General features: G+C 53.9%; 1 protein-coding gene across 1 annotated transcript in view; it reads left to right on the top strand.

Moving 5' to 3' along the window:
• The window catches only part of LOC140424674 (tonsoku-like protein), a 111,175-nt gene that overhangs the window by 51,953 nt on the left and 44,153 nt on the right, over positions 1 to 15,069 (top strand). Inside the window, exon 8 of the mRNA XM_072507941.1 lies at positions 9,529 to 9,602. Within this exon, the coding sequence (XP_072364042.1) occupies positions 9,529 to 9,602 (74 nt within the window). The remainder of the gene's footprint in view (positions 1 to 9,528; positions 9,603 to 15,069) is intronic.

Genomic DNA, 15,069 nt, shown 5'->3' on the forward strand with positions numbered 1-15,069 from the left:
CAGGACAACCCTCCTCACCTCCCTCTGACTCAGGACATCCCTCCTCATCTCCCTCTGACTCAGGACATCCCTCCTCGCCTCCCTCTGACTCAGGACATCCCTCCTCATCTCCCTCTGACTCAGGACATCCCTCCTCATCTCCCTCTGACTCAGGACAACCCTCCTCGCCTCCCTCTGACTCAGGACATCCCTCCTCGCCTCCCTCTGACTCAGGACATCCCTCCTCACCTCCCTCTGACTCAGGACAACCCTCCTCGCCTCCCTCTGACTCAGGACAACCCTCCTCACCTCCCTCTGACTCAGGACATCCCTCCTCGCCTCCCTCTGACTCAGGACATCCCTCCTCGCCTCCCTCTGACTCAGGACAACCCTCCTCGCCTCCCTCTGACTCAGGACATCCCTCCTCGCCTCCCTCTGACTCAGGACAACCCTCCTCATCTCCCTCTGACTCAGGACATCCCTCCTCATCTCCCTCTGACTCAGGACAACCCTCCTCGCCTCCCTCTGACTCAGGACATCCCTCCTCATCTCCCTCTGACTCAGGACATCTCTCCTCGCCTCCCTCTGACTCAGGACATCCCTCCTCATCTCCCTCTGACTCAGGACATCCCTCCTCATCTCCCTCTGACTCAGGACATCCCTCCTCATCTCCCTCTGACTCAGGACATCCCTCCTCATCTCCCTCTGACTCAGGACATCCCTCCTCGCCTCCCTCTGACTCAGGACATCCCTCCTCATCTCCCTCTGACTCAGGACAACCCTCCTCGCCTCCCTCTGACTCAGGACATCCCTCCTCATCTCCCTCTGACTCAGGACATCTCTCCTCGCCTCCCTCTGACTCAGGACATCCCTCCTCATCTCCCTCTGACTCAGGACATCCCTCCTCATCTCCCTCTGACTCAGGACATCCCTCCTCATCTCCCTCTGACTCAGGACATCCCTCCTCATCTCCCTCTGACTCAGGACATCCCTCCTCATCTCCCTCTGACTCAGGACAACCCTCCTCGCCTCCCTCTGACTCAGGACATCTCTCCTCGCCTCCCTCTGACTCAGGACATCCCTCCTCATCTCCCTCTGACTCAGGACATCCCTCCTCATCTCCCTCTGACTCAGGACATCCCTCCTCATCTCCCTCTGACTCAGGACATCCCTCCTCACCTCCCTCTGACTCAGGACATCCCTCCTCATCTCCCTCTGACTCAGGACAATCCTCCTCATCTCCCTCTGACTCAGGACAACCCTCCTCGCCTCCCTCTGACTCAGGACATCCCTCCTCGCCTCCCTCTGACTCAGGACATCCCTCCTCATCTCCCTCTGACTCAGGACATCCCTCCTCATCTCCCTCTGACTCAGGACATCCCTCCTCATCTCCCTCTGACTCAGGAATCCCTCCTCATCTCCCTCTGACTCAGGACATCCCTCCTCATCTCCCTCTGACTCAGGACATCCCTCCTCATCTCCCTCTGACTCAGGAATCCCTCCTCATCTCCCTCTGACTCAGGACATCCCTCCTCATCTCCCTCTGACTCAGGACAACCCTCCACGCCTCCCTCTGACTCAGGACATCCCTCCTCATCTCCCTCTGACTCAGGACATCCCTCCTCATCTCCCTCTGACTCAGGACATCCCTCCTCATCTCCCTCTGACTCAGGACATCCCTCCTCATCTCCCTCTGACTCAGGACATCCCTCCTCATCTCCCTCTGACTCAGGACAACCCTCCTCATCTCCCTCTGACTCAGGAATCCCTCCTCATCTCCCTCTGACTCAGGACATCCCTCCTCATCTCCCTCTGACTCAGGACAACCCTCCTCACCTCCCTCTGACTCAGGACATCCCTCCTCATCTCCCTCTGACTCAGGACATCCCTCCTCATCTCCCTCTGACTCAGGACATCCCTCCTCATCTCCCTCTGACTCAGGAATCCCTCCTCGCCTCCCTCTGACTCAGGACATCCCTCCTCATCTCCCTCTGACTCAGGACAACCCTCCTCGCCTCCCTCTGACTCAGGACATCCCTCCTCATCCTCGCCTCCCTCTGACTCAGGACATCCCTCCTCACCTCCCTCTGACTCAGGACAACCCTCCTCACCTCCCTCTGACTCAGGACATCCCTCCTCGCCTCCCTCTGACTCAGGACATCCCTCCTCATCTCCCTCTGACTCAGGACAACCCTCCTCGCCTCCCTCTGACTCAGGACATCCCTCCTCATCTCCCTCTGACTCAGGACATCTCTCCTCGCCTCCCTCTGACTCAGGACATCCCTCCTCATCTCCCTCTGACTCAGGACATCCCTCCTCATCTCCCTCTGACTCAGGACATCCCTCCTCGCCTCCCTCTGACTCAGGACATCCCTCCTCGCCTCCCTCTGACTCGGGACATCCCTCCTCGCCTCCCTCTGACTCAGGACATCCCTCCTCATCTCCCTCTGACTCAGGACATCTCTCCTCATCTCCCTCTGACTCAGGACATCCCTCCTCGCCTCCCTCTGACTCAGGACATCCCTCCTCGCCTCCCTCTGACTCAGGACATCCCTCCTCATCTCCCTCTGACTCAGGACAACCCTCCTCGCCTCCCTCTGACTCAGGACATCCCTCCTCATCCTCGCCTCCCTCTGACTCAGGACATCCCTCCTCACCTCCCTCTGACTCAGGACAACCCTCCTCATCTCCCTCTGACTCAGGAATGCCTCCTCACCTCCCTCTGACTCAGGACATCCCTCCTCATCTCCCTCTGACTCAGGAATCCCTCCTCATCTCCCTCTGACTCAGGACATCCCTCCTCATCTCCCTCTGACTCAGGACATCCCTCCTCATCTCCCTCTGACTCAGGAATCCCTCCTCATCTCCCTCTGACTCAGGAATCCCTCCTCATCTCCCTCTGACTCAGGACATCCCTCCTCGCCTCCCTCTGACTCAGGAATCCCTCCTCATCTCCCTCTGACTCAGGACATCCCTCCTCATCTCCCTCTGACTCAGGACAACCCTCCTCATCTCCCTCTGACTCAGGAATCCCTCCTCGCCTCCCTCTGACTCAGGACATCCCTCCTCGCCTCCCTCTGACTCAGAACATCCCTCCTCATCTCCCTCTGACTCAGGACAACCCTCCTCATCTCCCTCTGACTCAGGACATCCCTCCTCACCTCCCTCTGACTCAGGACATCCCTCCTCATCTCCCTCTGACTCAGGACATCCCTCCTCATCTCCCTCTGACTCAGGACATCCCTCCTCATCTCCCTCTGACTCAGGACAACCCTCCTCGCCTCCCTCTGACTCAGGCCATCCCTCCTCATCTCCCTCTGACTCAGGACATCCCTCCTCATCTCCCTCTGACTCAGGACAACCCTCCTCATCTCCCTCTGACTCAGGAATCCCTCCTCGCCTCCCTCTGACTCAGGACATCCCTCCTCGCCTCCCTCTGACTCAGGACAACCCTCCTCATCTCCCTCTGACTCAGGACAACCCTCCTCGCCTCCCTCTGACTCAGGACATCCCTCCTCATCTCCCTCTGACTCAGGACATCCCTCCTCATCTCCCTCTGACTCAGGACATCCCTCCTCATCTCCCTCTGACTCAGGACATCCCTCCTCGCCTCCCTCTGACTCAGGACATCCCTCCTCGCCTCCCTCTGACTCAGGACATCCCTCCTCGCCTCCCTCTGACTCAGGACATCCCTCCTCACCTCCCTCTGACTCAGGACATCCCTCCTCGCCTCCCTCTGACTCAGGACATCCCTCCTCGCCTCCCTCTGACTCAGGACATCCCTCCTCATCTCCCTCTGACTCAGGACAACCCTCCTCGCCTCCCTCTGACTCAGGACATCCCTCCTCATCCTCGCCTCCCTCTGACTCAGGACATCCCTCCTCACCTCCCTCTGACTCAGGACAACCCTCCTCATCTCCCTCTGACTCAGGAATGCCTCCTCACCTCCCTCTGACTCAGGACATCCCTCCTCATCTCCCTCTGACTCAGGAATCCCTCCTCATCTCCCTCTGACTCAGGACATCCCTCCTCATCTCCCTCTGACTCAGGACATCCCTCCTCATCTCCCTCTGACTCAGGAATCCCTCCTCATCTCCCTCTGACTCAGGAATCCCTCCTCATCTCCCTCTGACTCAGGACATCCCTCCTCGCCTCCCTCTGACTCAGGAATCCCTCCTCATCTCCCTCTGACTCAGGACATCCCTCCTCATCTCCCTCTGACTCAGGACAACCCTCCTCATCTCCCTCTGACTCAGGAATCCCTCCTCGCCTCCCTCTGACTCAGGACATCCCTCCTCGCCTCCCTCTGACTCAGAACATCCCTCCTCATCTCCCTCTGACTCAGGACAACCCTCCTCATCTCCCTCTGACTCAGGACATCCCTCCTCACCTCCCTCTGACTCAGGACATCCCTCCTCATCTCCCTCTGACTCAGGACATCCCTCCTCATCTCCCTCTGACTCAGGACATCCCTCCTCGCCTCCCTCTGACTCAGGACATCCCTCCTCATCTCCCCCTGACTCAGGACAACCCTCCTCGCCTCCCTCTGACTCAGGCCATCCCTCCTCATCTCCCTCTGACTCAGGACATCCCTCCTCATCTCCCTCTGACTCAGGACAACCCTCCTCATCTCCCTCTGACTCAGGAATCCCTCCTCGCCTCCCTCTGACTCAGGACATCCCTCCTCGCCTCCCTCTGACTCAGGACAACCCTCCTCATCTCCCTCTGACTCAGGACAACCCTCCTCGCCTCCCTCTGACTCAGGACATCCCTCCTCATCTCCCTCTGACTCAGGACATCCCTCCTCATCTCCCTCTGACTCAGGACATCCCTCCTCATCTCCCTCTGACTCAGGACATCCCTCCTCGCCTCCCTCTGACTCAGGACATCCCTCCTCGCCTCCCTCTGACTCAGGACATCCCTCCTCATCTCCCTCTGACTCAGGACAACCCTCCTCTCCTCCCTCTGACTCAGGACAACCCTCCTCGCCTCCCTCTGACTCAGGACAACCCTCCTCGCCTCCCTCTGACTCAGGACATCCCTCCTCGCCTCCCTCTGACTCAGGACATCCCTCCTCATCTCCCTCTGACTCAGGAATCCCTCCTCATCTCCCTCTGACTCAGGACATCCCTCCTCATCTCCCTCTGACTCAGGACATCCCTCCTCATCTCCCTCTGACTCAGGAATCCCTCCTCATCTCCCTCTGACTCAGGAATCCCTCCTCATCTCCCTCTGACTCAGGACATCCCTCCTCGCCTCCCTCTGACTCAGGAATCCCTCCTCATCTCCCTCTGACTCAGGACATCCCTCCTCATCTCCCTCTGACTCAGGACAACCCTCCTCATCTCCCTCTGACTCAGGAATCCCTCCTCGCCTCCCTCTGACTCAGGACATCCCTCCTCGCCTCCCTCTGACTCAGAACATCCCTCCTCATCTCCCTCTGACTCAGAACATCCCTCCTCATCTCCCTCTGACTCAGGACATCCCTCCTCGCCTCCCTCTGACTCAGGACATCCCTCCTCGCCTCCCTCTGACTCAGGACATCCCTCCTCGCCTGAGTCCTAAATGGCCCCTCGATGTGAACAACTTCACATATTTTACATTATATTCCGCCTGCCATGCTCTTGTCCACTGACTGGGCCTGTCTAGATCCCCTTGAAGCCTCTTTCAATCCTCCTCACAACTCACATTCCCACCTAGTTTGGTGTCATCGTCAAGCTTGGAGATGTTACAATTGGTCCCCACAACCTGATCGTTTCTGTAGATTGTGACTGGCTGTTCCCTGATCCTTGCCAAAGCCGATTGTTAACAGCCTCCAGTCCTGAGAATGACCCATTTATTTTGTTTTCTGTCTGTTAACTGATTCTGAATCCACACCGGTACCTCATCCCCAATCCCATGTGCTCTCATTCTGTTTACTAACCTCCTGCGTGACATCTTATTCAAACCCTTCTGAAAATCCAAATACACCACATCTACTGGTTCTCCCTTATCTACACCGTTTATCAGATCTTCAAAAAAACTCCAGTAGGTTTGTCAATCATGGGGCGAAATTCTACGGAAACGGCGCGATGTCCGCCGACTGGCGCCCAAAACGGCGCCAATCAGACGGGCATCGCGCCGCCCCAAAGGTGCGGAATGCTCCGCATCTTTGGGGGCCGAGCCCCAACATTGAGGGGCTAGGCCGACGCCGGAGGAATTTCCGCCCCGCCAGCTGGCGGAAACGGCCTTTGATGCCCCGCCAGCCGGCACAGGCCCGCACGCAGATCAGTGGGCCCCGATCGCGGGCCAGGCCACCGTGGGGGCACCCCCCGGGGCCAGATCGCCCCGCGACCCCCCAGGACCCCGGAGCCCGCCCGCGCCGCCTTGTCCCGCCGGTAAGGTAGGTGATTTAATCCACGCCGGCGGGACAGGCAATTTATCGGCGGCACTTCAGCCCATCCGGGCCGGAGAATCGAGCGTGGGGGCTCGCCAACCTGCGCGGCGCGATTCCCGCCCCCGCCGAATATCCGGTGCCGGAGACTTCGGCAACCGGCGGGGACGGGATTCACGCCAGGCGGGGGGTCGGAGAATCTCGCCCCTGATTTCCTTTTCATCAATCCATGTTGGCTTTGTCTAACCCAGTTGATATTTTCTAAATGTCCTGTTATCACATCCTTTATATTAGACTCCAGCGTTTTCTCTGCTTCTGCTGTTGGGCTCACGGGTCTGTGGTCCCCTGTTTACTCCTTCCCTGCTTTTCTACGTTGCGGGGTAACATTTGGCACCCTCCAGTCTGCCAGGACTGTTCCAGAATTGACAGAAGTTTGAAAGACAACTACTAATGTGTCCACTATATGTACAGCCGCCTCTTCCAGCACTCTGAGGTGTAGCTCATTGCATCCAGGGGAATAATAAACCACCAGTCCCATTAATTATAGGGCTGGGCGAGAATTGGAATGTCCACCAATGGTCACATTGCGTGAATGAATTACAAACAATCACCATGAGCAGGAGATGTGCTAAAGTCACTTGGGTGTATGTGGTTCAGTCACCGGGCTGCCTCCCACGGATTTGAAACTGACCTAAACATAGACACAAAGGGCGAGATTGACAAAACATTGACTTCTTTACCCGTCAGCCTGGCCTCAATAAAACTCGAGATGGATTTGTAGGTATAGTATTAGTTATTTTAACCAACTTGCAAGGCTGACTCGCTTCACAGGGACACAGAACACAGAAACTGGCTCCTGGACCCCTTGGAAAATGAATGAGGTCGGAGACAAAGAGATCTCTGCAAATACATTCAAATGGCATCAAGTTTCACATACACGATTCCCATAGGTCATCCTATACCCCTCCTGACCTGGCCATACATCCTGATTGGCTCACTTTTCATTCCTTAACCCTGGGCCTCTTGTTACCCAGCATCCTTTTCTCCTCCTCCACCAGACACCCCTCCCCCCTTCCTTGCCATACTTTCTGAAATCCTTTGTCTATGAACTCACTAGAATTAGATTGGCCTCCATCTACATTACTGTAACTAATATATTTAAACTAACTATTTTATATCACGTTCGTCAAGCTCTACCAGCCACACTGCGCTCGGACGGGAGTTACGGAGTTATGCGCAGGACGAGTAACCCTAACCCTGAATCGGCAGTCAGCGTGAGCAGTTGGCGAATCGAAATCCATGTTCCAGCAGAAAGCTGGGGTCAGTTCAAAGAGAGCCGCCAGTGTTGTAACAATCCACTTGGTTCATGAACGCATGGTCACGCCAATACGAGCCTCCAGTCCCGTACGGGTGTCTCTTGTCTGCCTTCGCCAGCAGTACAAGGAGGCAGCTCAGATGTTTTCCCCGGGCTGAAGAGTCTAGAACCAGAGATTATGGTCTCAGAGAATAACGGTCAGATCATTGGAGACTGAGATGAGGAGACATTTCGTTATTCAGGGGATGATGAAAGTTGGGAACACTCTACCCCAGAGAGCTGCGGCAGCTCAATCACTCAGGATATTCAAAACAGGAGTCTAGAGATTTCCGGAGACGAATGACACCAAGGGATTTGGGGGCAGTGGGAACACATGTCACAGAGGTAGGTGATCAGACCCTGCTGGGTGGGTTTCTCCGTCACCCGACCGCAAGATCGTGGCCGGGGCGGAGAATGGATTCCAGAGTCGGGGCCGGCGCTGATTTAATAAGGGGATCAGGGGTTAAGGGGAGAAGGCAGGAGAATGGGGGTGAGAAAATATCAGCCCTGATTGAATGGCGGAGCAGACTCGAGGGGCCGAGTGGCCTAATTCTGCTCCTGTGTCTTATGGTCTTGTGGGCCGGTGCAGGTCGCCAGCCCTGCGCATGCGCAGCCCGGAACCAGGCCATTCTCCGGCCCTTTTCGGGGCGCGGCACCGGTGCTAGCCCCTCACCGGAATCGGTGAGGGGACTGTGCCGATTTTCCCGTCATCAACCTCCCGCGGATTCTTCATTCGTGCCAGCACTTAGCGTCAGAAACGGAGAATCCAGCTCGATGTGTTTAAATGGCAGAACAGGCTCAATGGGCCAAATGGCCTCCTTTTAAGTTCCTATTTGTCTTTCCTCTCTCGTTATCCAGGCTCCTCACAGGTGATATGCAGTAAGTGTAAATAACAAGTGTATATAGCCTCCGACCACTAGGTGGCATGAAAGAGGAATGGGACACTGGACCCGGACCGAACTCGCCTTGATCAGAGTTACAGAAGTTGTTAGTAGCATGGTTCGAAGCTCCACAGTTTGGTAGCAATAGTTTAGTTTACCCACAGTTTATTCAACATTAAGTAACTAGTCTTGAACTAAATGGTCTGTCGCAAACTGATTCATTTATTATCATTGTTGTGGGCCAGGGTTTAGAGAACCCCAAAGTGTATCATGGAGTTCACCTGACCCACAACCTTTAATAGATTGTGGTATGGGGAGCACACGGCCCACTCTACAGGTGTGGGACAGCAGAAATGGAAAAGTATTTTTAAAAGCAAAACAATGTTTATTCTATGAACTCAAGTTAACCTTTTTAAAACATACAGTGAACATCTTAGCAACCATCGATTCAAATACAACCCCCAAAGAATACAACACTAAGTAACCCTTAATAACTTCCCAAACAACATCCAGAAGACAGAAGAAACCCCTTTTAACAGAAGCACATCAGGTTTACATTCACTACGGAGAACATTTATAATTCTGAATTCACCAAATGATCAAGAGATAGTCTTTTCATGGCAGAGAGAAACAGCAGTACAGCTGCTGTCTGGCTTCAGCTCCAACACTGAAAACGAAACCAAAAAAACACAGACACACCCAAGCTTTTCTCAAAGTGAAACTAAAAAGCAGAGCCAGAGCTCAGCTCCACCCACACTCTGACATCACTTCAGTAAAAAACACCCATTTCTTAAAGGTACTCTCCCTACAGATATTTATATACACACCCATTTATAAACACCCATTTCTTAAAGGTACTCTCACATCACACCATAGAACAACAAAATAACAGTAGAGACTTTGGTGCTTTGCTAATCATAAAATATTTTCCTCTGCTCCAGGGTGGCTGTGTTATGACACATCTCAATCTTTCCAAGAACTCACTGACAGATGATTCGATCGGAGACTTTTCCAGGTAAATATTATCCATCATCAATCATTCGGCATAAATACACCTTTTGTAAAATGACTGGAAGAGTCATTCCTGTTCCTTCACACACAGCCGAGGGAGATTGGTGACACAGTGGTTAGCACTGCTGCCTCACAGCTCCAGGGTCCCAGGTTCGATTCCGGCTTGGGTCACCGTCTGCGCGGAGTCTGCACGTCCTCCCCGTGTGTGCGTGGGTTTCCTCCGGGTGCTCCGGTTTCCTCCCACAGTCCAAAGATGTGCAGGTTAGGTGGGGTTACGGTGAAAGGGTGGGGGTGGGGGTCTAGGTAGGGTACTCTTTCAGGTGGGCCAAATGGCCTCCTTCTGAACTCTAGGAATGCTATTGTTCTTTATCTGTACACTGACTGGTGTCTCTCGGTCCCCTCTCTCTCAGAGAGATCTATACACTGACTGGTGTCTCTCAGTCCCCTCTCTCTCTCTCAGGGAGATATCTGTACACTGACTGGTGTCTCTCAGCCCCCCCTCTCTCTCAGGGAGATATCTGTACACTGACTGGTGTCTCTCAGTCCCCTCTCTCTCAGGGAGATATCTGTACACTGACTGGTGTCTCTCAGTCCCCTCTCTCTCAGGGAGATATCTGTACACTGACTGGTGTCTCTCAGTCCCCTCTCTCTCTCAGGGAGATATCTGTACACTGACTGATGTCTCTCAGTCCCCTCTCTCTCAGGGAGATATCTGTACACTGACTGGTGTCTCTCGGTCCCCTCTCTCTCTCAGGGAGATATCTGTACACTGACTGGTGTCTCTCAGTCCCCTCTCTCTCTCAGGGAGATATCTGTACACTGACTGGTGTCTCTCAGTCCCCTCTCTCTCTCAGGAAGATATCTGTACACTGACTGGTGTCTCTCAGTCCCCTCTCTCTCAGGAAGATATCTGTACACTGACTGGTGTCTCTCAGTCCCCTCTCTCTCTCAGGGAGATATCTGTACACTGACTGGTGTCTCTCGGTCCCCTCTCTCTCTCAGGGAGATATCTGTACACTGACTGGTGTCTCTCAGTCCCCTCTCTCTCTCAGGGAGATATCTGTACACTGACTGGTGTCTCTCAGTCCCCTCTCTCTCTCAGGAAGATATCTGTACACTGACTGGTGTCTCTCAGTCCCCTCTCTCTCTCAGGGAGATATCTGTACACTGACTGGTGTCTCTCGGTCCCCTCTCTCTCTCAGGGAGATATCTGTACACTGACTGGTGTCTCTCAGTCCCCTCTCTCTCTCAGGGAGATATCTGTACACTGACTGGTGTCTCTCAGTCCCCTCTCTCTCTCAGGAAGATATCTGTACACTGACTGGTGTCTCTCAGTCCCCTCTCTCTCAGGGAGATATCTGTACACTGACTGGTGTCTCTCAGTCCCCTCTCTCTCTCAGGAAGATATCTGTACACTGACTGGTGTCTCTCGGTCCCCTCTCTCTCTCAGGGAGATATCTGTACACTGACTGGTGTCTCTCAGTCCCCTCTCTCTCTCAGGAAGATATCTGTACACTGACTGGTGTCTCTCAGTCCCGTCTCTCTCAGGAAGATATCTGTACACTGACTGGTGTCTCTCAGTCCCCTCTCTCTCAGGGAGATATCTGTACACTGACTGGTGTCTCTCAGTCCCCTCTCTCTCTCAGGGAGATATCTGTACACTGACTGGTGTCACTCAGTCCCCTCTCTCTCAGGGAGATATCTGTACACTGACTGGTGTCTCTCAGTCCCCTCTCTCTCTCAGGAAGATATCTGTACACTGACTGGTGTCTCTCAGTCCCCTCTCTCTCAGGAAGATATCTGTACACTGACTGGTGTCTCTCAGTCCCCTCTCTCTCAGGGAGATATCTGTACACTGACTGGTGTCTCTCGGTCCCCTCTCTCTCTCAGGGAGATATCTGTACACTGACTGGTGTCTCTCAGTCCACTCTCTCTCTCAGGGAGATATCTGTACACTGACTGGTGTCTCTCAGTCCCCTCTCTCTCAGGAAGATATCTGTACACTGACTGGTGTCCCTCGGTCCCCTCTCTCTCAGGGAGATATCTGTACACTGACTGGTGTCTCTCAGTCCCCTCTCTCTCAGGAAGATATCTGTACACTGACTGGTGTCTCTCAGTCCCCTCTCTCTCAGGGAGATATCTGTACACTGACTGGTGTCTCTCGGTCCCCTCTCTCTCCAATGGCCTCCTTCTGAACTCTAGGAATGCTATTGTTCTTTATCTGTACACTGACTGGTGTCTCTCGGCCCCCTCTCTCTCTCAGGGAGATATCTGTACACTGACTGGTGTCTCTCGGTCCCCTCTCTCTCTCAGGGAGATATCTGTACACTGACTGGTGTCTCTCAGCCCCCACTCTCTCTCTCAGGGAGATATCTGTACACTGACTGGTGTCTGTCAGTCCCCTCTCTCTCTCAGGGAGATATCTGTACACTGACTGGTGTCTCTCAGTCTCCTCTCTCTCAGGGAGATATCTGTACACTGACTGGTGTCTCTCAGTCCCCCCTCTCTCTCAGGGAGATATCTGTACACTGACTGGTGTCTCTCAGTCCTCTCTCTCTCAGGGAGATATCTGTACACTGACTGGTGTCTCTCAGTCCCCCTCTCTCTCAGGGAGATATCTGTACACTGACTGGTGTCTCTCAGCCCCCTCTCTCTCTCAGGGAGATATCTGTACACTGACTGGTGTCTCTCGGTCCCCTCTCTCTCTCAGGGAGATATCTGTACACTGACTGGTGTCTCTCGGTCCCCTCTCTCTCTCAGGGAGATATCTGTACACTGACTGGTGTCTCTCAGTCCCCTCTCTCTCGGGGAGATATCTGTACACTGACTGGTGTCTCTCAGTCCACTCTCTCTCAGGGAGATATCTGTACACTGACTGGTGTCTCTCAGTCCCCTCTCTCTCAGGGAGATATCTGTACACTGACTGGTGTCTCTCAGTCCCCTCTCTCTCAGGAAGATATCTGTACACTGACTGGTGTCTCTCGGTCCCCTCTCTCTCAGGGAGATACTGTACACTGACTGGTGTCTCTCAGTCCCCTCTCTCTCTCGGGGAGATATCTGTACACTGACTGGTGTCTCTCAGCCCCCACTCTCTCTCTCAGGGAGATATCTGTACACTGACTGGTGTCTCTCAGCCCCCACTCTCTCTCTCAGGGAGATATCTGTACACTGACTGGTGTCTCTCAGTCCACTCTCTCTCAGGGAGATACTGTACACTGACTGGTGTCTCTCAGTCCCCTCTCTCTCTCGGGGAGATATCTGTACACTGACTGGTGTCACTCAGTCCCCTCTCTCTCAGGGAGATATCTGTACACTGACTGGTGTCTCTCAGTCCCCTCTCTCTGAGGGAGATATCTGTACACTGACTGGTGTCTCTCAGTCCACTCTCTCTCAGGGAGATATCTGTACACTGACTGGTGTCTCTCAGTCCCCTCTCTCTCAGGAAGATATCTGTACACTGACTGGTGTCTCTCAGTCCCCTCTCTCTCAGGGAGATATCTGTACACTGACTGGTGTCTCTCAGTCCCCTCTCTCTCAGGAAGATATCTGTACACTGACTGGTGTCTCTCAGTCCCCTCTCTCTCAGGGAGATATCTGTACACTGACTGGTGTCTCTCAGTCCCCTCTCTCTCAGGGAGATATCTGTACACTGACTGGTGTCTCTCAGTCCCCTCTCTCTTTCAGGGAGATACCTGTACACTGACTGGTGTCTCTCAGTCCCCTCTCTCTCTCGGGGAGATATCTGTACACTGACTGGTGTCACTCAGTCCCCTCTCTCTCAGGGAGATATCTGTACACTGACTGGTGTCTCTCAGTCCCCTCTCTCTCTCAGGGAGATATCTGTACACTGACTGGTGTCACTCAGTCCCCTCTCTCTCAGGGAGATATCTGTACACTGACTGGTATCTCTCAGTCCCCTCTCTCTCAGGGAGATATCTGTACACTGACTGATGTCTCTCAGTCCACTCTCTCTTTCAGGGAGATATCTGTACACTGACTGGTGTCTCTCAGTCCCCTCTCTCTCTCAGGGGGATATCTGTACACTGACTGGTGTCTCTCAGTCCCCTCTCTCTCAGGGAGATATCTGTACACTGACTGGTGTCTCTCAGTCCCCTCTCTCCCAGGAAGATATCTGTACACTGACTGGTGTCTCTCAGTCCCCTCTCTCTCAGGGAGATATCTGTACACTGACTGATGTCTCTCAGTCCCCTCTCTCTCAGGGAGATACTGTACACTGACTGGTGTCTCTGAGTTCCCCCCTCTCTCTCAGGGAGATATCTGTACACTGACTGGTGTCTCTCAGTCCCCTCTCTCTCAGGGAGATATCTGTACACTGACTGGTGTCTCTCAGTCCCCTCTCTCTCACAGGGAGATATCTGTACACTGACTGGTGTCTCTCAGTCCCCTCTCTCTCTCAGGGAGATATCTGTACACTGACTGGTGTCTCTCAGTCCCCTCTCTCTCAGGGAGATATCTGTACACTGACTGGTGTCTCTCAGTCCCCTCTCTCTCTCTCAGGGAGATATCTGTACACTGACTGGTGTCTCTCAGCCCCCCCTCTCTCTCAGGGAGATATCTGTACACTGACTGGTGTCTCTCAGCCCCCCCTCTCTCTCAGGGAGATATCTGTACACTGACTGGTGTCTCTCAGTCCCCTCTCTCTCAGGGAGATATCTGTACACTGACTGGTGTCTCTCAGCCCCCACTCTCTCTCTCAGGGAGATATCTGTACACTGACTGGTGTCTCTCGGTCCCCTCTCTCTCTCAGGAAGATATCTATACACTGACTGGTGTCTCTCAGTCCCCTCTCTCTCAGGGAGATATCTGTACCCTGACTGGTGTCTCTCAGTCCACTCTCTCTCAGGGAGATATCTGTACACTGACTGGTGTCTCTCAGTCCCCTCTCTCTCAGGGAGATATCTGTACACTGACTGGTGTCTCTCAGTCCACTCTCTCTCTCAGGGAGATAAGTGTACACTGACTGGTGTCTCTCAGTCCCCTCTCTCTCAGGGAGATATCTGTACACTGACTGATGTCTCTCAGTCCACTCTCTCTCTCAGGGAGATATCTGTACACTGACTGGTGTCTCTCAGTCCCCTCTCTCTCAGGGAGATATCTGTACACTGACTGATGTCTCTCAGTCCACTCTCACTCTCAGGGAGATACTGTACACTGACTGGTGTCGCTCAGTCCCCCCTCTCTCTCAGGGAGATATCTGTACACTGACTGGTGTCTCTCAGTCCCCTCTCTCTCAGGGAGATATCTGTACACTGACTGGTGTCTCTCAGTCCCCTCTCTCTCAGGGAGATATCTGTACACTGACTGATGTCTCTCAGTCCACTCTCTCTCTCAGGGAGATACTGTACACTGACTGGTGTCTCTCAGCCCCCACTCTCTCAGGGAGATACTGTACACTGACTGGTGTCTCTCAGCCCCCACTCTCTCAGGGAGATACTGTACACTGACTGGTG

The sequence above is a fragment of the Scyliorhinus torazame genome, chromosome 6 (genome assembly GCF_047496885.1).
Source record: "Scyliorhinus torazame isolate Kashiwa2021f chromosome 6, sScyTor2.1, whole genome shotgun sequence".
Classification (NCBI taxonomy): Eukaryota; Metazoa; Chordata; class Chondrichthyes; order Carcharhiniformes; family Scyliorhinidae; genus Scyliorhinus; species Scyliorhinus torazame.